The sequence below is a fragment of the Cervus elaphus genome, chromosome 14 (genome assembly GCF_910594005.1).
Source record: "Cervus elaphus chromosome 14, mCerEla1.1, whole genome shotgun sequence".
NCBI classification, from domain to species: Eukaryota; Metazoa; Chordata; class Mammalia; order Artiodactyla; family Cervidae; genus Cervus; species Cervus elaphus.
In genome coordinates this window covers 64,382,085-64,404,026 of record NC_057828.1, presented here as the reverse complement: position 1 = coordinate 64,404,026, position 21,942 = coordinate 64,382,085, and the positions used below count along the sequence as shown (strand labels likewise).

The 21,942-nt window shown below is 47.5% G+C and overlaps 1 protein-coding gene across 3 annotated transcripts in view; it reads right to left on the bottom strand.

Annotated features, from left to right (window-relative positions):
• Positions 1-21,942, bottom strand: part of CACNA1E (calcium voltage-gated channel subunit alpha1 E) — a 412,948-nt gene that overhangs the window by 20,100 nt on the left and 370,906 nt on the right. For 2 of the 3 annotated variants that reach the window (XM_043923905.1, XM_043923907.1), the window contains 5 exons: positions 18,602-18,667; positions 13,249-13,340; positions 12,535-12,700; positions 7,135-7,262; positions 3,948-4,044 (listed from right to left, as the gene is read on the bottom strand). In XM_043923905.1, the coding sequence (XP_043779840.1) occupies positions 3,948-4,044; positions 7,135-7,262; positions 12,535-12,700; positions 13,249-13,340; positions 18,602-18,667 (549 nt within the window). Of the gene's footprint in view, positions 1-1,894; positions 1,992-3,947; positions 4,045-7,134; positions 7,263-12,534; positions 12,701-13,248; positions 13,341-18,601; positions 18,668-21,942 lie in introns of all 3 variants that reach the window. The other variant, XM_043923906.1, reaches the window with a different exon arrangement.

The following is a 21,942-nucleotide window of genomic DNA, read 5'->3' as shown; positions in this document are numbered from 1 at the left end:
AATCAGGATTCCTAAAAACAATGTCTCAGGGAAAGGAGTCAGCTCAGGGAGGTGGCTCCATTCCCTGCTTCAGGGCTGTTCTACAATCTCACTTGTCCCATGAAGACTCCCAAAAACTCAGATGAAAAGACAGTGATGGGGGGTAGATTTTACTTTGCTTATCTGACTTGAAAGATGCATCCTGATGCCCCCTTTTTGAGTCTTTAAATTGCCAGCACATGGTTGAACATGCAGAAGTCCAGCTTATCCAGAGGATGAGGTGGAGCAGAATGGAAAAGTGAGAGAGTGCAAACAGGGTCCAGGGGAAGGGCTGGGGAGAGCAGAGAAGACAGGAGAGAAGGGTGACCGAGGCAGGAGCAGAGTGGGCAGGCCTTGTCCCCCTCACCTGGAGGAAGGGGATCAAACGGAAATGGCCAAATCCACTTTCCAGAGAGTATCTTGCTTTTGGAATGAATTTTTCCTCTGATACCCACAACCCTTGGTGCCTCCGCCCCAAGCTTCACCCCGGAAATTCAAAGAACTCAGGACCATATAGTCCATCACCTGTTGGATGTGGAATCATGAGCATAAATGATATCGGCTCCTAAGCTGCAAAGGAGGAGCCATGTAGTGGGGTGGATGAGGGTCCCTAAGAGATGTTCCCTGTTCCAATGAGATGCTCTCTGGAGCTTTAAACTTGGAGGGAGCAGCAGGAGAAGGTCCTCCAGCAGAACCACCAGCCTAGCAGGAAGTTAAGTGTCTCTTTCCAAGGCAGGGTTTCTAACACTCCATTGAAACATCTCGCCTAATGTGACATCTCGCCACAAATATGGCATCTTAAGAGTGTAAGGCCAGTTTCCAGTTTGTATCTGAGTTCCACCTCTCTCCCACTGCTTTAGGCTTCCAGAGAAGTGGCGTCATTGCCAGGGCGTATTGCTAGGTGAATGAAAGAGCTCCAGAGTTCTGAGTCAGTCTAAACAGCAATGGGGGATTAACAGTAACTATTACTGAATATGGAGTAGGAAATGGCAACCCACTCCAGTATTCTTGCCTGGAAAATGCCACGGACGGAGGAGCTTGGCGGGCTATAGTTCATGGGGTTGCAAGAGTCGGACATGACTAAATGACTGAGCACACACATTACTGAATGTGGAGGAAAAGTTCAGGCCCCAAGGCCCTGAGCACCCTGATGGCTGGGGACTCCTAATGTACAATGCTGCTCTAAGCGAACTGAGGGGAGTCCATCCGTATCTCAGTCATGCCAAGAAGGCAGGCCTAATGCTGAACACAGCCTGTGCCCATCATCACCCTTTCCTTTGCTACTGCCAGGAAAAATGGGTAGTTGGGCTAATGGCAGAAGGGAGCTGCATCCTTCATCATGTATCAAGGGATGCAGGCTGTGTTCCTCTTTTTTTTTTTTCCTGATCCCTAGAAGGAACCATACCACTATGTCATGGAGGAAGAAATTAGTTAAGAGTTTTCCTCTCTCCTAAAAATTTATTCTTGAACCATGTTTAGTGGAATTTATGCATATTTCCTATTTCTTAGTTTACCTGATGGAAGATCTTTTTATAAGCTCTGACTGCTGTCCTTCTTGCCCAAATATGCTATTCTGCAGGCCACCACCCTGCTTCCTCTTAAAGGAAACATGCTACTTACTTCTTTTCTAGTAACCCACTCACAAGAAGTCACACACTTGTAGAAACAGAATAACACATTTAAAGTCTTACAAACCACCTTGTATATCATCCTTCTGTGAACATTCCTGACCCTTGCACCACATCATTTCTTTTCTCCTTGGTTCCCTCCTCCCACAGTTCCAAGCCCAGCTTCCTCCCCCACGTTCTGACCTCCCCACAGTGGGATCCCATTTCCTGCTGGTCACTAGCCCAGAACAAAGGAAGGGATGGTCTACCTTATATGCCACCTTGGAGGGACATCTCTTGCCGAGGCCTAGCGGCGGTGACATGAGAGTCAGCATTTCATACATCTCAGTGTAATGGATGCGGCCACTGCTCATGGCGGGGGTGGTGGGTGGGGGTCGGGGGGCAGGGCAGGGAGGGCGGCAGGGAAGAATGCAGACAGGGAGGAGAGGGGAACAGGCATTCCCGGGGAGCCAAAACAAAAGAGTACAGAAAACAGGAGAAGAGAAACGAAACAAAATGGACAAACAGGAAAAGAATAGGAAACCTGTTAATCAAGGCAAATCATACACGTGTCTCCATCCTGGTGCGGATTTATATCACGCCCCACACAGACCCGGGAACGTGGCGGCAACCTTAGGTCCCTCTGCCGTTCGCTGTCCTAGGGACTGCTGTTCCCCTCCGGGAGGAGCGTCACCCCACCTCCCTGTTCACACCAGCCATGCCCCCTACAACACAAGCTGGTCTTCACTTCCCAGGGCTGTGTGCGAGCGGTATAAACCAGATAGACGGTGCTCCAGCCCTGGGGTAAGGGTTTCCGGCCCCCTCTCCTCGGCCTGGAAGTCAGGCCCTTCTCTTGCTCTGAACCCGCAGGCGGGGGCATCGTGTATCCCGCCTATGGTGTGAGTGCTGCAGGAGGCGGCGGCTGGCGCTGAAAGTGGTGGGCGGAGACTGCAGCTCCGTTGGCCCGTTGCTTCCACCTGGCTCTGTGGGGTAAGAGTGGTCTTTGTGTGCCGGCATGCCCTGGGGCGGCGGCATGCTGGGGCCAGAAGAAACAAAACCAGGAGGAGGAGGAGCATCTCGCATGCCATGCTGCCCTCCCGGGCTCTCCCACATGCGGCCGCGCGGGGTTCACCAGGGTGGAGTTTAAAGAGTCTCTGCAGAGGCAGCTGTTCGGCCTGCCCGAGTACACGAATCACTCGCCGCCGTCCCCGGCCAGCTCCTCCCCCATCGCCCAGGCTGGCATCTTTCTGGGCCTAAGTCGTCTGCCAGCTGCCGGACTGCGCTGCGCCCCAGGGAGCCTGGGCATCCCTCCTGGCACAGCAGGAAAGGCGTCCTTATCTCGGGGGCGTGGCCTTGGTTCGGGGCGGGGCGGAGCCACTGTGTTAGCTGGAGAGGGAGGTCCCCTGTGTGTCCCCTGGACCATGTTCCTGGTCTCACAACAAGCCGTGACTGGGCAGTCACAACAGACCCCTCAACAATATACGGCAGGACCCTCAGGCAAGAACTCTGCTCTGGAACCTCTGTGCTCTACTGAGACCTTCCCAGACCTTCTCTGAGCTATGAAATTCTCCCACACCCCATAGACTGTATCCTCTTCACCTTCTTTACTTATCCTCACCTACTGCCCTCATTTTTTTTTTAACTGTTTCTCACCTCTCTGTCCTATAGCTTTCATGCGGTTGGCCAAATGTTTTGTTCAGGGTTTTCTGTTAGACCTTATGGAAAAAAATCCGAGCGAACTTTTTGGCCAACTGACCCAATATAACTGCTTGGGACCAAACTGTCCAGAATGGGGCCGGGGTAAGTGTGGTTAGAATCACACTTTGCTACCTTCTCTGTGGAAGGATGCTACTCGTGTGTGAGAAGGAGGCGCTCTATCTCCAAGGGAAAGAAACCAGAACTTCTTGCTGAATTAAAAAAAGATTTCTGCCTTCTGTGGAGGAGGGAGAGGTTCCTCTGGTTAAATCCACAGAATAAGGTGGAGTGAGAAAGAGAGGAGAATGTGTGTGTGTGTTCCACACGCACAAATGAGTGTGTGCGTGTGAAGAAGACAGAGGTCAAAGCAGCCTCTGTTATTAAGTCCTCAGCTCTTTTTTATCCACTTCCCTCTCCCTGCCCCCGCCAAGTGCCCTCCTTCCTTGTGTAACAGCTGCTGGTTCTGGAAGGGTTTGGACCTCTTTAAACTCAAAGGAAAGCAACATGAAGGTTCCCTCATGTGGCGCAGTGGTGGTGGAGCAAAACGGAGAGGAGGGGGGTTGGAGGCTGCACCCCGCTGCCGGTCACGGTCATGGTCACGGTCACGGCTGGGGACCGGAGGCAAACCTTGCAAGCCACCCTGTAGGGGCAGTTCTCTCCCAGGCCCAGAGGCGGCGAGATCACCCGCACTAATTTGTACATATCCTTATACGGGATCCTGCCGCTGTAAAGGAAGCACAGGTGGGTTAATAGGACACTCAGAGAAGGGAGGAGAGACACGACAGCCTAGCCGTGAAAGGGACGGCCGGAGGAGGATGGGTGGCTTCTTTCCTGGGGCCAGGCAAAGCCAGACCAGGAGAGACAGAGGACGGTAGCATCAGAGAACCAGCACCTTGCAAACGGCATGAACCATCACTCTGCCAACTACAGGGCCTCCGGTTTTCCACGGAAATCAATGCCTGGTGACCATGAGCACCCCACGAGGTGTCTGGCCCGTACCTGGCCAGCTGCGGCAAATGGAGTTTGGCTCCAGCTAGGCCTCTAAGAACCAAGCCCACCAGTTCACAAATGCCTCCGGCCGCCATCAAGAGCAGATGCCGGGCTGCTGCAAAGCGGACTGCAGGGCCCTTTGCTTTTCACAGACACTGCTTACAGGCAGCTACTCCGACCCGCTTGTCAAGTGGTGGGAAGTCAGCATCTTTCTCTGGACTGTGAGAGAGAAATTTCCCATTAGGCTAATTAGCAAGGTGCACAGTTGGCAGGAGGGAATCTGCTTCTCTTTGTGGCAGATTTTCCCCCGAGTTCTGCTTGGGCAAACGCTTCTCGATGTGCTAGGAGCTTGCCGGGGTCTGTGCTCAAAAAACAGCCTGCAAGGGAGCCACAAGGCTCTCCCCTCCAGTCCTGCTCCTGCCACCCCACCCACAGACAGCCTGGTCAGATCCAGTCAGAATCCCAGGAACACTGGGGCCTGTCATATCAGCCCCCTTTCAGAGAGCCTGCTAGAGACTTCTGGCTTCCTGAGGCAAGAAGAGAATGGACAGTTGATTCATTTTCAGAGGCTAAAGCATCTGCTCTGTGAAGGGTCAGAACCAGTCAGCAACGGCCAGAGATCTGCGGGTCTGGACACATCCCGGTTTAGATCCAGGTTTCCACTGCAAACTATAGGTGCACATCTCCACCTCCAAGCATCCAGTCCTCACCAGCCATGTCAAGACGACAACTTTGCCCCAGCTCCGCTCTTCCTAATCTTTTCTTGATTTTGCTGTTGATTCTTCCTCTTCTTCCAAATAGCTCAGCAGTACTTCGAAGTCTCTTGACTCTTGAGAGGAGGTTCATTTTACCACGTGTTCTTTGGTTCCTTATGGTGGAGGTGTGGGTGAATTGGTTCTGTTGTCTATAGGCTGATGTACTTTGCAACCTGTCTCCTTTTTGAAGACACTGGCCCACTTCACCTTGGTTAGTTTCCCCTCTCATCTCCTAGAGAAGGCCAGTGAAACTAACCAGGACAAGTCACGCTGGGAATTTCAAAGCAGATGCAAGAGGTTTTTCTTGGTCTTTCACAGCTCGTGTGTCTGAGTCTCATGATTAGTCCTCACGGAACTGCTCTTCCCAGCAGATGGAAGAACTGGGGAGTAGCATAGTTAATGCACAAGGGATTTGGGTCCCCAAATAATGTGAAACCACAGGAAGTTGAGGTTTTTGAGAGCCAAGGGCTCTTACCTGAGTGAGGCTAGGTGAGTAAAGAACACCTTTGCTGGCAAATAGTTTCTTCTCTCTCAGGTGAGGGATAGAGGTCCCTTCTTGGTATCCTGATCCCATGGCCATCCAGCTTTACAGACACCAATTTTTCATACTTTCTACTTCCTTTCCCATATGCTTATTAATGATAACAAAAGTTACATATACAATTTAATATAATCCTTACAAACAGCCTTCACAGAGGTAGGATCATTACCACTATTATACAACAGATATGGGAGCTCAGAGCGGTTGAGTGACTTGTCCAAGGCCACACAGCTGACAAGATGCAGGCCTGGCTCCCTTCGCCTGTAACACACTGCCCATGGCATTCTAATCACCCTATCCTACTAGAAAGGAGGCCCAGAAAGTAAACACCATTGCTCAGCTACTGTAAAAATAACGGATTCAGAGAAATCTGTGCTCTAAGTTGTTAATAATTATTGAGGGGAAGAGGAATTCCTATGTGCTCTTCCAACATCTAAAGAAGTGACCCAAGGGCAACAGCCTCATAGGAGGATAGGTTTGGGGAAGAGTCTCAGATCATGAAATGGTTCCAGGTGGAAGCAACGTGGCCTGCTCCTATGAAGGATGGCACTTCTTATAGTATTTTCAGAGGCGGGCCAGAATGGATAGATTAGTGAGATAAGATCCTAAAACTAAAATAAGTTGGGACAAAGGTCCCATGAAACGAGTGGTCACAGCACTCTCTTTGTCTTCCACTGTGAGGACCAAAAGGTTACCTTTGAACTTGAAGCAGGGATTTGCAAACTTTTTCAGTAAAGGGTCAGATAATAAAGGTTTTTTTTTAAATTTGAGGGTCATACTGTCTTTATCACAATGTGTGAAAACAGCCATAAACAATAGATAAATGGGCATAGCTGTGCTCCAATTATACTTTATTTCCAGATAAAGTGAGCCACATTGAGCCTATGGGTTATAGTTTTTCAGCCTCTGCTTTAAAGTCCAGAAGGCACAATTTCACTTGAGAACTACTGGAAAGTGAAAAAGATCCAAGGAGGTCATCTCTGCAAATTCCTGCCATTTAACTCAGTTCCATGCAATCAACAGAAACCCACATGTGTTTAAACCATCAGTTCAAAGAATAACTTGCTTGGTTGTTTGTATAATTTCAGAGATATATGAAACTGTACTTTTGAGAGGGATGAGAGAGAGAAAGGACTAAGGTGGCCAGATGTCCAGCTGACCCAGAGAACCCTTGTCAACCCCCCCGTGATTCAGAGGAGTTCACTAACCATTCTGGAAGCTCCTCTGTGGACTGAACTCAAATACTCTGAGTTGCAGACTGTGTATTGAGATTGTCAAAGAAAGGAAAATGCCTGTTACAGAAGGAAGGAGCAGGGAAAGGAAAACACAGAAGTTAAGTGGTCCATAGCGTGCTTGATCCCAGAGCCAATCTGAGGACCTGGCCTCTTCCCCGGCCCACAGCCAGGAGGACTCTCCTCTCCTTCTGCAACAGGCAAGAATGGGGTGGCTCCCATCCCAACCTCCTCCTTGAGAACCCCAGAGGCCTTTGATATGGGCCCCAGAGGGGGTGGCCGAGAGGCCTACGCACCATGCTGCTCTGTCATATTCTGCCCAGACACGGACAAACTCATCCAGGTGGTGAGGCCCCAGGATGGATGAGTCCCGAGTCAGGTACTCAAAGTTGTCCATGATGACAGCCACGAACAGGTTGAGCATCTGGAGGGCGAAGGGGAGAAGGGGAGTTAGGGGAGACCGAGAGCAGAAAAACAAACTGTGAGGCAAGTAAAGAACTCACAAGTTTGTAAGGCTAAAAAGTTCCTAACCATAGCCCTGTTGATCCTGCTGAAGGCAACGCATTTTCACAAATGAACCACACATCTCACTACGTGAGGAGTGCTATGAATCCACTTTGCTATGCCACTTTATATTTGCGAAGTACTCCTCAGTCACTTTTGTTATTTATTCAATTTCTTTCTTTGTTATTGCAGCAGCAGAGGGAGCAGCAGTAGCAACACATTCTCAAAGGCCAGAGGAAGTCAAGGCCCAACACCAAGCCTCTCTTCCAGTCTCCCTTCCCTACCCGCGCTCACCACAGCTGCCTGTCAGAGACCTGGTGGGATGCCTTACAGCGGATGCTGGGCTTACTGTGCAACAACTTGAAGCTGTTCACGGCTCTCAAGTGCTTCTGAGACCCTGTTCTCCTGCTTACTTGTTCAACAACATTTATTGTGCACCTACTGTGTTCCAGACAGAGCTCCAGATGCCAGGGGTGGGAGGTAAGAAAGTTTGGGTCTGAGATATATTTCCATGACTAGCACATTCCTTAAAGCACAGCAGGTGTTCACTAGATGCTGTCACTTGAATATTCTTAAAGACATTTAGTATTCAGCAGAGACTACTGGAAACATATAAATGTTACAGATTTTAAATATATATTTATATGTGTATTTGGCTGCATCTTAGTTGCAACATGCAGGCTCTCTTTGTTGCCACACTCCAACTTCTCCCTAGTTATAGCAAGTGGGCTTAGTTGCCCTGAAGCATGCAGGATTTCAGTTCCCCAACCAGGGATCAAACCCACATCCCCTGCACTGGAAGGCAGATTCTTAACCACTGGACCCCAAGAGAAGTTCCTACAGACTTTTTTGAGAGCCGTGAAAGAAACATATACAACAGGGACAGAAAAGTGTATGGGTTTGAATTTCATATAATTTTCATGTCAGGATAATATCATTCATCTTTTAAGTTTTTTTTCTGAACTACTGAAGAAGGTAAAAATCATTGCTAGCTCATGGGCCATACAAAAACAGCTGGCAAACTTGATTTAGCCTGGGCTCCATGACTCACTGGGCTCTCATCTAGATTATGCAGGAGGCAACAGGAACCACTAAAGAGGCTGAACTAGGAGAAAGAGAAGAGCTATGTGCATTCAGACTGCATTGGTAGCAGGGTGGACGGTGGCTGGCAGTCCAGGCAGAGAGTTGTGAGGTGCTCCTGAGCCAGGCCAGCGGCAGGACAGCAGCCTGGATACAGAGATAAAGGAGGTGGACTTGACAGGCCTTGGCCACAGTGAACAGCAGCACCCAACACTACTTCCGGTTTCCCAGGGACACACCCCTTGCCTAGTCCCAGTGAATACAGTTTAGTGGGGCACTACCATGACCCAGGCCTCAACCAGCCATTGAATCCTGTCCCCTGGGCTACAGTGCTGGTGATCCAATTAAGGCCAAGAAAATGGCATTGAATCTTCTGAGCAAGAGAACTTGTTTTTCCTTATTGGCCTTGAATATGTAGGGACTGAGGTCTAGAGCTGCTGCTGCTGTTGCCATCTTGGAACCACAGGCTGGGGGTGTTGGAGAAAAGAGCTCTTGTGGAGAAGCCTGGGGAAGAGATCCATCAACAGAGAAGGAAACCTGGTTCTGGGGATGATGTCATCTGAGCCCTAGAGCAAGCCTGCTTAAGCCTGTCCTGCCCAACTCTTCATTTATATAAGACGATAAAATCCCTTTCTGTTCATGTCAGGTGGAGCTGGACTTTCTGTCACTTGCAAGAGAAAGAATCTTGCCTGACAGAGATGAGTCGCCTGCAGGGGGGTGAGCAAATGGGAGCGTCTGCTGCTGATTCCCAGGTGAAGCGGCTGGGTAGGTAGAAGTGCCCAGCAGACAGGATATGCAGATAGGATACTCGGGATCAAGAGAAAGTCTGCAGCCAGGGCCTGCTGGGAGTCTCCTCTGCAATACAGAGATGGCTGGTTGCATCCTAATAACCGGTCTCCTCCCTTCCTTCCTTCTCCATTCCACTGCCTAGAATGGAAGTGGATCCCTGGAATCTAGTTGTCTTCTTACCACAAAGCTGAGGGACACTCGGTGGAGGTGAGGAAGCAGAAAGTGGGAAAGAGTCTGGGGTACCAGACACTCTGTGAAGTCACCATAACCAGCCCACACTGCCTTCCTCCAGGCTTCACTGACATGCCAGAAAAATAAACATCCCCCATGGTAAAACCACTGTTATTTGAAGGAGCTGAATTTCAAGCAGCTGAATCTAATCCTAACATGGACTTTTCTTTCTGTCACTGTGACTGGAGCCACAGTGAAATTTATTTAATCACTGCCCAGGTTATAGAGGGTTTTCCATATACAACTGGCTTCCCAGGTGGAGCAGTGGTAAAGAATCCACCTGCCAATGCAGGAAATGGAGGAGACACAGGTTCTATCCCTGGGTCAGGAAGATCCCCTTGGAGGAAGAAATGGCCCACTCCAGTATTCTTGCCTGGGAAACCCCATGGACAGAGGAGCCTGGTGGGCTACAGTCCATAGGGTTGCAAAGAGTTGAACACGAGTGAGTGACTGAGTACACAGCATCCCTTGGCATCTGCTGAGAATTAGTTCCAGGACCTTCCCGGATACCAAAATCTGTAAATGCTCAAGTCCCTTATGTAAGATGGTAAAGTACCAGGAATTCCCTTGTGGTCCAGTGGTTAGGACTTGATGCTTTCAGTGTGGGGGCCCAGGTTTGATCCCTGGTCTGGAACTAAGATTCCACAAGCCATGCACAGTGTGGTGCCCCCCCCCCCCCCAAAAAAAAAGGTGTAGTATTTGCATATAACCTATGCACAGCCTTCTGTACACATTCCTAACACAATGTAAATGCAATGGACATTTGCTGGTATGTGGCAAATTCGACTTTTGGATTTTGGAACTTTCTGGAGTTTTTTGGTTTTTTAAACATTTTCAGTCTGAGGTTGGTTGAACTCGTGGAGGCGGGACCTGCAGATAGGGCCGACTGTATCCACACATTTTCTTTACACTCCTTTCCAGATCCCATTATTAATGTTAGCAAAAACGATCTTTTTGTATTATTATTGCTTTACATTTGCATAGTCTTTTATTGCACTGTGTGTATATATATTCACGCCTATCATATGTTTTAATGCTTGTTCTAACCTTTTGTGAGGCAGGTTTAATTACCATCAGCCCTTCAAGGACACAAGCACTTCCTATACACATTTGTATTCTTTAGCTCCAAGCACACAGCCGGGTACATCCCAGCGCATCGGTAAATCTTTCCAGAGTGGTTGGTTTGCCTTGAGGAAGCTGTGTGACTTGCCCAAGGTCATGGAGTCAGTGTAGGGCTGAGATTTGCAAGCCTATCATCTCATACTGAATATAGCCTCTTTAAAAATAACATTAATGTGAATTATGCAGTAGCCTCTAAGTCAAAATTCTAAAAGTACTTCATAGTCTCTAATTAATTTTCCAGTTATATCTTTGGTTTCTTTTAAAATATTTATTATTAAACACTTAAATGATGGAAGATAAAATGGAGATGTCTGAATGGCCTTCTCTGTGCTCCCCTTCCCCCATGATGGGCACTAATACTCCTATATGACTCTCACCTTTCAATTCTAGGTGACAGAGGGACTGAATGGCTTCACCCCAGTGCCTAGCTCAAGTTGAACCTTATAATGGCCACTCAGGAAAGATGAGCTGAATACAGGAATGAATAAACGAAAACTCTAATTTATATAATCATTCTAAATACGTGTAAATCTATGGCTGATTCATATCAATGTATGACAAAATAAATAAATAAATAAAAATTAAAAAAAAAATAAAATAAATTTCCTTGCAGTTATTTTCATTATACTTTCCTATTTATAAATAAGATAAAGTTTTTTTTTATTTTTTCATTAAAAGACCTTGCACATCCACACGTATCAGTTCACTGTACAGATAACAGTCTTATCACCAAGTACTTTTTCTATTTTATAGAAGCTACAAAAGGGAAGGTGCCTTGGCTAAAGTTAGAAAGCAACATGACCAGTGTGGGCTCCCCAAGTCTCCAGCTAGTTCATCCACTGCTACATCAACCTGCCTGACACCCTTACTAGTCTGTCTGTAGGCCACTTCACACCTGACAGTTGGACATGTGCCAAGTCCCATCTGGGTCACTTGAAAGAGGTAGAAACGCCTGGACACCAGACAATTCACTTTGGGATGCCCAGCCATGAAGCTGGCCACTTTTATTTTTTATTTTTTTTTTTTTTTAATTTTTTTATTAGTTGGAGGCTAATTACTTCACAACATTTCAGTGGGTTTTGTCATACATTGATATGAATCAGCCATAGATTTACAGCTGGCCACTTTTAAATGGCGGCACTTTAGGTTGAGACTATTTTTGTGCAGCTGGTGGCATTAGCAGGGGAGCTGAGCTGAGGGACATCAGGGTGGCCAGAAACATGGCACTAACCTTTACAGTGACCTGGTAGCACCTTGCCTGTTATTCTATCAACACTTATCTGATGGTGCAGGGTAGAGATTTCTGGAAGCTTCTGTGCCAAGTCAGGCTTTCTCCCAAAAAAAGAGTTCAGAAGGCACCTGGGGCTTCTCACCATTTTCTAGATGGGTGTGCTTCATGCATTACTCAATATTTACCAGTGCCAGAGCAATCGTATCCTTTCACATCTATCAAGTTGGCCAAGTGCCATCAAATGTAGCAACCTAAGAAAGAACCACATCTATTCCATTGTACATTGTCATCATCCTGCTTCGATTAATGCTATCCACTTAGAGTTTCAAGGTACGTTTTCTCAAAGGGTCCAAAGGTCTCCAAAAGAGAGATTAGAGAGTCTCAGTCCTGCTTGTAAGATATAAAACACCAGAGATACAGAAGAGAATGATTTACTTTGAGTCACCACCAATTCAACGTGACATTTGATGCTGAATTCGCTGAACCCCATCCACTCCCCTCATCACCTCTCCTCACACAGTCCTACCCTAGAAGGAGCAGAGACATTTCTCAGTCAATGAAAGCCACCCACCCGGGTGTCCGACAAGCACCTTGGCCTCCAAGAGCTCTCTTGAGGAGGACCTATTTCTCAACATGGGCTGGAGCTTGTGATTGAACGTACACAGAAGGAAACCTCTCGTCTATTGATGAGGCAGGTGGGCTGGACCCCCTCTTGAGCTGATAGCACACTGTTGCTCACCAGGAAGGAGCAGAAGAAGATGAAGGAGACGAAGTACACGTAGGCCAGGTCGGTGCCACAGCGCTCATTCTCGCTCTGCCCCGACGGCGCAGTGGTGTCGGGCTCACAGCCCTTCTCCCCGAGACACGACAGCATTATCTCCTGCCAGGCCTCACCCGTGGCACTCCTGAACCCAAAGACAACTCGGTTAGTAGTAGCAGGTCTGCACGGCCCAGCCTCTCCTTGACCATCTTCCCGGTTCCTGCATCCCTTCTTCCCTTCCTAGGCTCCTTCTGTGCCCCATCAGCCTCTGTCTATGCTCTCCATCCTGTGATGGAGAGTGCCAGGGAGGGCTTCTTGGGTTCTGCACCCTCAGGCACTGCTTCTCTGTCTTCTGTTGACAGTGATAGAGAGGGCTGTGGGACTTGAAGACTCCATGCAAAGCTGGCCATCTATGGTTTCAGCCTTTTAATGGACTCTGGCCTCAACTTCCCCCTCTTTGAGCCCTAGAGGAGGTGCTAAAGTTGCCATTTGCAAACCGATTACTGAGCCAAAGATGTGGAGGAAACTTCCTGAAGTCAGCAGGGCGGTTTTCTGGAGGCCCCGCCACCAGCCCACCCCCGTCTATCCTCACAGAAGCAGAGCAGGCAGACAAATGGAAACAGGCAGAAAAGGCAGGTGACTGTCTCCCTCTCTCAGGAGCGCTCCAGCCACAGCAGGGATGGATCCAGGTACCTGAAGAGCAGCATGAGGGACCCAAAGAAACTCCGGAAGTTGTTGTGCCGGTTGATGTGACTCTCCTCATCTAACTTTATGTTTCCAAAGACCTGGATGAGAAAAACAGCAGAAAGCCCTGAGCATCAGTAAGCAGTGGGACCTGCAGGGTCAGTGGCACCATGGTAAAGAACCCGTCTGCCAATGCAGGAGACGCAAGAGACGCAGGTTCGATCCCTGGGTTGGGAACATCCTGTGAAGGAAGATATGGCAAACCCACTCCAATATTCTTGCCTGGGAAACCCCATGGACAGAGGAGCCTGGCAGGCGACAGTCCACGGGGTCGCAAAGAGTCCGACCCAACCGAGCACACACTGGCAGGGGCAGTAGCTTCACCCACACGGCTCCTCCTGACGGCCTAACCCTGAAGCAGACAACTCAGAACCCAGGAAGGCTGGCAGACCCCACGTTCTTGGCCTGATATGTGGCAAGAGTTATATTCTCCAGGGAAGCAAAGAGGAGGAATGCTTGCAAGGACCACAGAAGGCAAGATCTCTGGAAGTCATTCTGCTTGGATGTAGTTCCTCCCACACCTAATTTGGTCTTTTAATTTCTATGATACCTATTCACCACGGCATTCAAGCCGTCTGTCAACAAGATTACCCCATGACAGGCGTGCAGGGAACGCGTTACCCCCCTCTCTTCCTGTCTCAGCTGGTAATGATGAGAACATATGTATTTGCAGAAGATGTGATTTATTCTTTATAAAAAAGAAATAGGCAGAAGCTGCCCTGAAATCTGCAAGCACTGTAAGTCAGAGAGGGGCATCCCTATCTTCCTGGGATGTGCTCCCACCCAAAGAGTCACACCTCGGAAGTGTGATACATCTATAGCCCAGGCCCATGGGATGAAGAAAGTCTGGAAAACTGGATACTTGGAAAAGGAAAAAGAAAACAGGTTTGGGCAGATCTGGCTACAGAGTGAGTTTTCTGATCTGCTGTTGCTCATTGGGCTTAGAATGTGGTTACTGTGCAAATTCATATGGAAATAAGAGGCACACACAAGACCTCTGGCCACAGAAAATAAGGATGAACTCCTAGACACAGTGCTGCCTGGAGCCAAGGTGTATCCCACATCTCTTTAGATGGGAAGTGAAGTAATGTGAAAGTCGCTCAGTCGTGTCTGACTCTTTGCGACTCCATGGACTGTATAGTCCATGGAATTCTCCAGGCCAGAATACTGAAATGGGTAGCCCTTCCCTTCTCCAGGGGATCTTCCCAACCCAGGGATCGAACCCAGGTCTCCCATATTGCAGGCAGATTCTTTACCAGCTGAGCCACAAGGGAAGCCCAAGAATACTGGAGTGTGTAGCCTATGCCTTCTTGAGAGGCTCTTCCTGATCTAGGAATCTAACTGGGGTCTCTTGCACTGCAGGCGGATTCTTTAGCAACTGAGCTAGCTATCAGGGAAGCCCTCTCTAGATGGGAAGGGTATCCTTACACATGTACTGTCCTCCCCAGTCATGATTCAGATCTCAGGATCTACTCTCACAAGGCAATGTTTGTACAACTGAAGGCTTATCAGTCTATCTAATATGTGCTAAATGGAACACACTTTCCTCTGGAATGTGCAATTGAGGAACAGTCTCTGCTATTTTGCCCAAATAACTCCCACTGACACCTGCTTGGGGAATTTGTTCTCAACGCTGATTTTCAAAACCTAAATACTACTTCTCTCTCAGGGAGAATGGAGGTGGCAAGCTAGGTGGCATTGGGGAAGGAGGGAAGAAGGGAGATAAGAAGGCTGAGGGCCCCCAATCAGATGAATTGTAGCACTGAAAAAAATCCCAGCCAAACAATCAAACCTAGTTCTGGACGCCCCAGGAGGAAACTGTCACATATCCTTGCCCATGTTCATGTCTTCTTCTGTCTTTCTTTTCATCCTCTTAGTTCAAAATCCACGACTTATCCCTGATTCTTACACATACAACTTGGGGTTTTTTCTCCCTATGACTCTCCTGAAGACTTCATTAGTTGTCCTCTCTACGATTTTCTCAAACACCTTACCAATCATGAACTGGCCAGAGGGTACACTGTTATTTTATAAAAGTTATGTGTGTAATAGTCAAGGAGCTATTGTTAAGCCAAAAGTGCATATTTATTACAAAGGTGGCCTTTAAATTTTTTCACCTTTTAAAAAGCTTTTCACTTAGTCCTTGTCATTAACCCAAATCTCCGACATCAAAAGGAAAGGCTATGGAAGAGAAAGAAGGTTTGCTGAGACCCATCTGAACACTTAATGCAATTATAGGCTTAACTCTTGTTTTCACTTGGGACTGGGGTTTCCCAGGTGGCACAGTGGTAAAGAATTCACCTACCAACACAGCAGATACAGGAGACAAGGTTTTAATCCCTGGATTGGGAAGATCCCCTGAAGTAGGAAATGGAAACTCGCCCCTATTCTTGCCTGGAAGATTTCATGAATGGAGAAGCCTGGTGGGCTACAGTCCATGGGGTCCCAAAGAGTCCACCATGCCTGAGCAACTGAGCACACACATACAGAATTTAAGAACTAGAAGGAGCCATAAAGCTATCTATCCAACTCCTCTGCTGCACTGGTGATGATGCTAAGTCCAAGAGAGGTTCAGTGATCTGACTAAGTTTGCACAGCTGGTCAGTGGTGGAGCTGAGGTCTAAATGCCACACCTCCTAACTACTAGCAGCCCCAGAGCTCTTTCCCAAACCCAGCAACTTACTCCTTTTCACCCTCAGATTTGTCTGCAAAGCTCACTTCTTCCAAGAAGCCCTTGAAAATTCAGAATAACAATACTTCTCAAAGACACATCCTGTTGCTATCTCTGTCTTTCGGATGCTTCTCTACTCTTCTTTTGCTTTTCTGTTGGTATGGATCCCCCTGTTTGTTGTGGCTATACAAGAAACAACCTTTCTGGTAACAAGCTAGGTGTCTGCTTTTTTTTTTTTTCTCCAGGTGTTTTCTTTATTCATGGTGTGGGGTCTCTGTCAAGGGCCATGAGGAAGACAGCCAGGTAAAGGTACGTCAAAATGGGGATGCCATTCCTGTCTCGGTAGAATGGGAACAGTGCTTTTAGTTTTTGGAAATAAGTCTATGGACAATAAATTATTACACATCATGGCTACTGTAAATATCACAATGTCACAACTGGAGAACTTTCCACCTGCCACTGAAGAGTCAAAGAAATACTTGTGTTTCCTTGTTGGTGGGAGGAGAGTCACTATAGAGAAGGTGCAGATATGGGCTATGGAGCAGACAAAGCTGAAATTTAAACTCAGCTCTCCCACCTATATCTAAGATCTGGAGTGTGTTACAAGTTACTTAACCATGCTAGGCAACAATGGAGATAATGAAACCCACCTCTAAACATTTCACATCATTCCTGAATACATTAGTTATGTATCGTGTGTGTCCTGTATTTATGTGTGTGGGTATAATATATATACTTTAGAAGGGAGAGAGAGAAAGAGAGGAAGGGAGAGGCAGGAGGAGGTAAGAGCATACATTTAGCACAGTGTCTAAAACACTTAGGAATTCAAGTGATAGTAAATGATATTCATCATTATCAGTAGTACCACTAACAGGTATTAGAGATGGTTTTCCTAATTTATTTTGCTTGAAGATGAAAAGGGATAAGAACTATTTTGAAAGTGTTAGTTGCTCACTCCTGTCCAACTCTTTGCAACCCCATGGACTGGGGGCCTCCAGGCTCCTCTATCCATGGAATCCTCCAGGCAGGAATACCAGAGTGGGTTGACATTCCCTTCTCCAGGGGATCTTCCCCCTTAAGTGAGGACAAAAAAAAAACACCCTAATTTAATCAAGTTTCATTGGGCTATTCAAAAACATTTAAATTCTAGAATCAAATGCTTCACAGTTAGAAAGGACTTAATAGAAGTCAGCAAGACAAGCTTCAGCTTCAGCTGGGATTCAGCTTGCAACACACCCCTGACATCATCATTAAAGCTCTACTGAAATATCCTCTGTGAAGGAGAACTCATTACTTTTCAACCAAGTCTCACATTTTCTGACACCTGACATTCTATTGTATTTTTGGAGAACAAAACTCTCCCGTAATGGGATTAGAAGATGAACGAAATTAGGAAGTGCAGGCAAGAGAGAGGAGCAAAAAGATGACATTTCAGACAAGCTCTAGAAAGGGCTGCCGACACGGCAAGTCTGTGGGATGTGAGCAGTGGCTCCAGGTGGCAGCCACCACTGAGAAGGCAGCTGGCCGTCCAAAGGCAGCCAGACTGCCTGACTGCAGGAGATGGCCATGTGGCTGAGGTCTTACACCGGGGTGTAGCCTCCATATCTCCAAGTCAGAAAGTCAGCCTCTCGGAGCCCAGGAGAGCCTGTGTACCCAACCAGACAGGTGCTGGGATGTGCTGCAGGGTGTTTATGGTAGGTGTTCACACACCACAAATGACCACTGCCTTTTGAAAGATCTCTCGGCCCCTTCTGCTCAGTGGGCCTCTGGTTATCTGCATGAGTACCCAGGGTGGGAACCTCATCCACGTCTCAATCTTGAAACTGGAAAGGATGTGCTAACCCAGGAGAACCATCCAGCAAGCTGCATGGTCCTTTGACAGGCATCAGCTGGAATGTGGCCCAGGGATTTCCCATGGATTGGGCACACTGCCAGAGATTCTGAGTTGTTCCCAATCTCAACTGTTTGGGGTGTAACTCACATACATTTTGTGTCTGTGTCTATAGGAGAGCAACCATCTGATCTTCTTCTAGATCTGGCTCAAATATGGGAGGCTCTTGAGATACGGACCATCAGGAGCCTCACCCTCTCGTTAGTTTCAGGGGGGCGCCCTCTGGCCAAGAACAACGGCATTATCTTCCTTGGAATCCAACTGCTTCTGAGAAAGCACCAGGATCTGACAACCACAGATGAAGCCCCTGTTATCAGACCACACTGACCACCTGGGCAACCTGAGTGGGGAACTGCACATGTGAATTCCCAAGGTCATATTGCAACAAGATATTAGAGCGAGCCTCTGGGTAAGAGGCTTCCCTGATGGCTTAGTGGTAAAGAAAGTGCCTGCAATGAAGGAGATCCAGGTTCAACCCCTCGGTCGGGAAGATCCCCTGGAGAAGGAAATGGCAATCTACTCCAGTATTCTTGTCTGGAGAATCCCCTGGACAGAGCAGCCTGGAGGGCTACAGTCCATGGGGTCACAAAGAGTCGGACACGACTAAGCTACTAACACTTCCACCTCTGCGTAAGAAGGGGTTCTTTAAAGCACCTTCAATCCTGCAGGCTCAGGCTGGAAAGTCAGAGACAACATGGGCGACAGCTGTCCCCCATCAGGCTCCCAAGGCACCCACTCACCTGCATCCCAATGATGGCGTAAATGAAGAAAAGCATGGCAATCAGAAGGCAGACATAGGGAAGGGCCTGGAAGGAAGCAGAGACACGACCATGAATTTAAAGGCAGGCAGCTCTGGGGTCAACAAACTGCACCCCAGGCAGTGTAGGAACTTTTGCCCTCAGACTGACTTAAACACAGGGCAGCAGCTCTCTGCTCCCCTGGGATGTTCTATTTTGGAGTTCCATGCTTTTGCACATGTCCACATCGTCTGATAGGTATGCAAGCTGTTGGCCTCAGAGAGGTTCGTAATTTCCTTCCCCACCAAGAATCTTCTCAGACCCAGTAAAGTGTGTGGCCGGGTATCTGAGGGAGAGCTGGGAAAAATTCCTGGGTCTGGTCTTCATCCCACTCTGTATGCAGAATATTAATAACCTGGGCAATTATGATGCCAATTACACAGCAAGCATCCAGCTTTGACTCCCAAATCCCCGTATGACCCTTCCCACTCCTTCACTCAACACGAGGCTCCTAATGAAGCATCTGGAAGCAGAATGAATTGGCTGAGGGGTCTCAGTCACTGGTCAGTTCCTACAAGGCGCCTTCAGGCTCTGATGAACCATCTTTTTCCAATGTTTAAGCCTGCTGACTTTTCAGTCTGTTTTGTGCAAAATTCCAAAAAGTCTTTCAAAGTGTGAGTGACCACAAAACTCTGCCGTGCAGCCATGCGGCACAGACTTCAATCCTGTGCAAGCTACCTGCCACTCTGGGATGACAACACTTTAAAGGTGGAGGTGAAGGGGTGGGTGGAGGAAAAGGCAGGCAGGGAGTTGCCCCTGGTGGCTGGGGGAGATGAAGATACAGGGCAGTTTGGTTTGGGGGAAAGGGTGGGCGCTACAATTCTAGGGGATCCTGGCGCTGACAATGGACGCCCCTTGTTTTCACCACCCAGGAAGCCTTCCTGGCAGTTTGTGCGACTCCGAGGCTTCACTCTCTCAAGTGTGTACAGCACGACTCCCAGGAGGGCAATTGAAGGCTTCCAGACCGCACGAGCCAGGCAGAGCTTCTCCACGGTGCTAACTAAATGAAGAGTCCTGGGAGACTCTTACAATTTGAATAAAGAACAAACATGAAAATGAAATTGAGAGTTGGTGGGAGAACCCCTTCTCCCATGGAGTGCTGATTCTCAAGGTCTGTGAGCAGTGGCTACATCCCACAGGGGCACGTGAAGACACCCTGGGCTGAAAGGAGAGAGCAGGGAGGCAGGTTTCTGGCCTCTTCCCATCACCTTCTATGTTGTGCTTCCTGCCTTTATTCTGCCTTCCCCATCTCATCATCTCTAGTCCCTGGCACCTCTCCCCATCCTGATCTCTCTCCTTGTCATGGCATACATTCCAACACAAAATAAGGAAAAGAGGGGCTTCCTTGGTGGTCCAGTGGTTCAGACTTCATGCTCCCAATGCAGGGGCGTGGGTTTGATGTCTGGTCAGGGAACTAAGATCCCACATGTGGAGTGGCACAGCCAAAAATTTTTTTTCAAAAAGGATTGTAAAACACCTAGACAAAGAAAAGACACAACACATTCACAGAACAAAGAATAACAACATACTTCCGGTCAGAAAATATGCAAACTGGAAGACAGCCGAGTGTCATCATTAAATTATGAAAGAAAGAAAAAAATAAGGGAGAGAGAGAAGCACTGAGTAGGAGTCAGTGGTGGGAAATGAGGTGATGCTCAGGGTGAGGGAGGGGGAGGCAGAGACGGGGCAATGCCGTCTACACCGTGTGACTCTCTGTTGTGCGTGTGCAGAGGCAGCCTTTGTTAAACCAACTTCAGGAAAACAACTTCTACACTGTGTCCCAGAGCGGCTCCAAAAAGGAAACACCCACCCACCACAGTGTCACCTGGAGACAGACACACGTGTCTCCACTCTTCTCTATTCACTGGAATAAGCCAACCATTTGGCCGTCAGTTTTTGACATGCTTTTCTTTGCCCTCAATAGTATACACTTTCACAGAGAATTGGTGATCGTGAGAATATGACAGGCTGACACATATTTCTTAAGAGACTAACAACTGGAACTTGTTGGGCAGGCCTCTACAAAGAGGTTTTAAGAGCATCTTGTGTTTCAAATTCTAAATCCAGCTCCACCCAAGACTCAAATGGTTAAATTCTTGCTAAGGGTTTTGATTTCTCCTCTGTCATTCAGTTTTGGAGAAACAGCTTTCATTGAGGCGAGGCCTCTGTGGGAATTATCACACCAAACAATTATGATGAAGACAATAAAGATGTCAAGATTGCTCATGGGAACCTGAACATCCTTACAACTGGTCTCACATTTCAGATGCACAAGAACTTGATGGAGAAGTAATTCAGTCATGATGGTGTGGGGTGAAGTCCCTTTTAAATAACAAGAAACCATGAATTCACTGACAAGCTCTCTTCAGTTCAGTTTGGAATTAAAATGTACAAATAACTGGACTCCCTGGTGGTCCGGTGGTTAAGAATCCACTTAACAACACAGGGGACATGGGTTCAAGCCCTGGTCCAGGAAGATTCCACATGCCTTGGAGCAACCAAGCCCATGCACCAGAATTACTAAGCCTGAGCTCCAGAGCCTGCGAGCAGCAATTACTGAAGCCCACGTGTCTAGAGCCTGTGCTTGGCAACAAGAGAAGCCACTGCAATGAGAAGCCCAAGCATTGCAGTGAAGAGTAGCCCCTTCTCTCCACAACTAGAGAAAGCCTGCATACAGCAATGAGGACCCAGCACAGTCAAACATCAAATAAAACAATTAAAATGTACAAATAATTAAAGAAGGCAATTATTGAATTCATGATTTTTCATCTTTGAATCAATTTCATCAGATTTTAAAAATACATTTATTGAAAAACCCTATTTTATGAAGAAAACAGCAAGTTTTTGAATAGCATAAATGCTCCCCAAACTTCAAAAATGAATTATATTTGCTACAGCATGCAAATATTTAAATATGGAAAATTTCTTTTACTGAAAGTCTCTGCCATTTACATGGGTCTCAGGTTTCAAGTTTTAACTTGTTTATTATACATACACCTCTGTAAAATCTGATGAGGTCATTCAAAAGATGCTCACCATATTAACCTTGCCCAGATGTCTTATTCATTTGCAGGACACAGAGGTGGCCATTAGCATGCGATATATTCAGTGGTTCAGGAATTACATACTAATGATGACATGTGTGGGAATGGTATGAATCATCTTGTTATAAAACACAACTCAAGGAGTCCTTTGAAAAACTGTTGGGTGAAATAAAGCCATGGATGAAACTCTGAAAATGCAGAGGATATGTGACTATAGGTGGCTGGCTCTGTCCATGGATA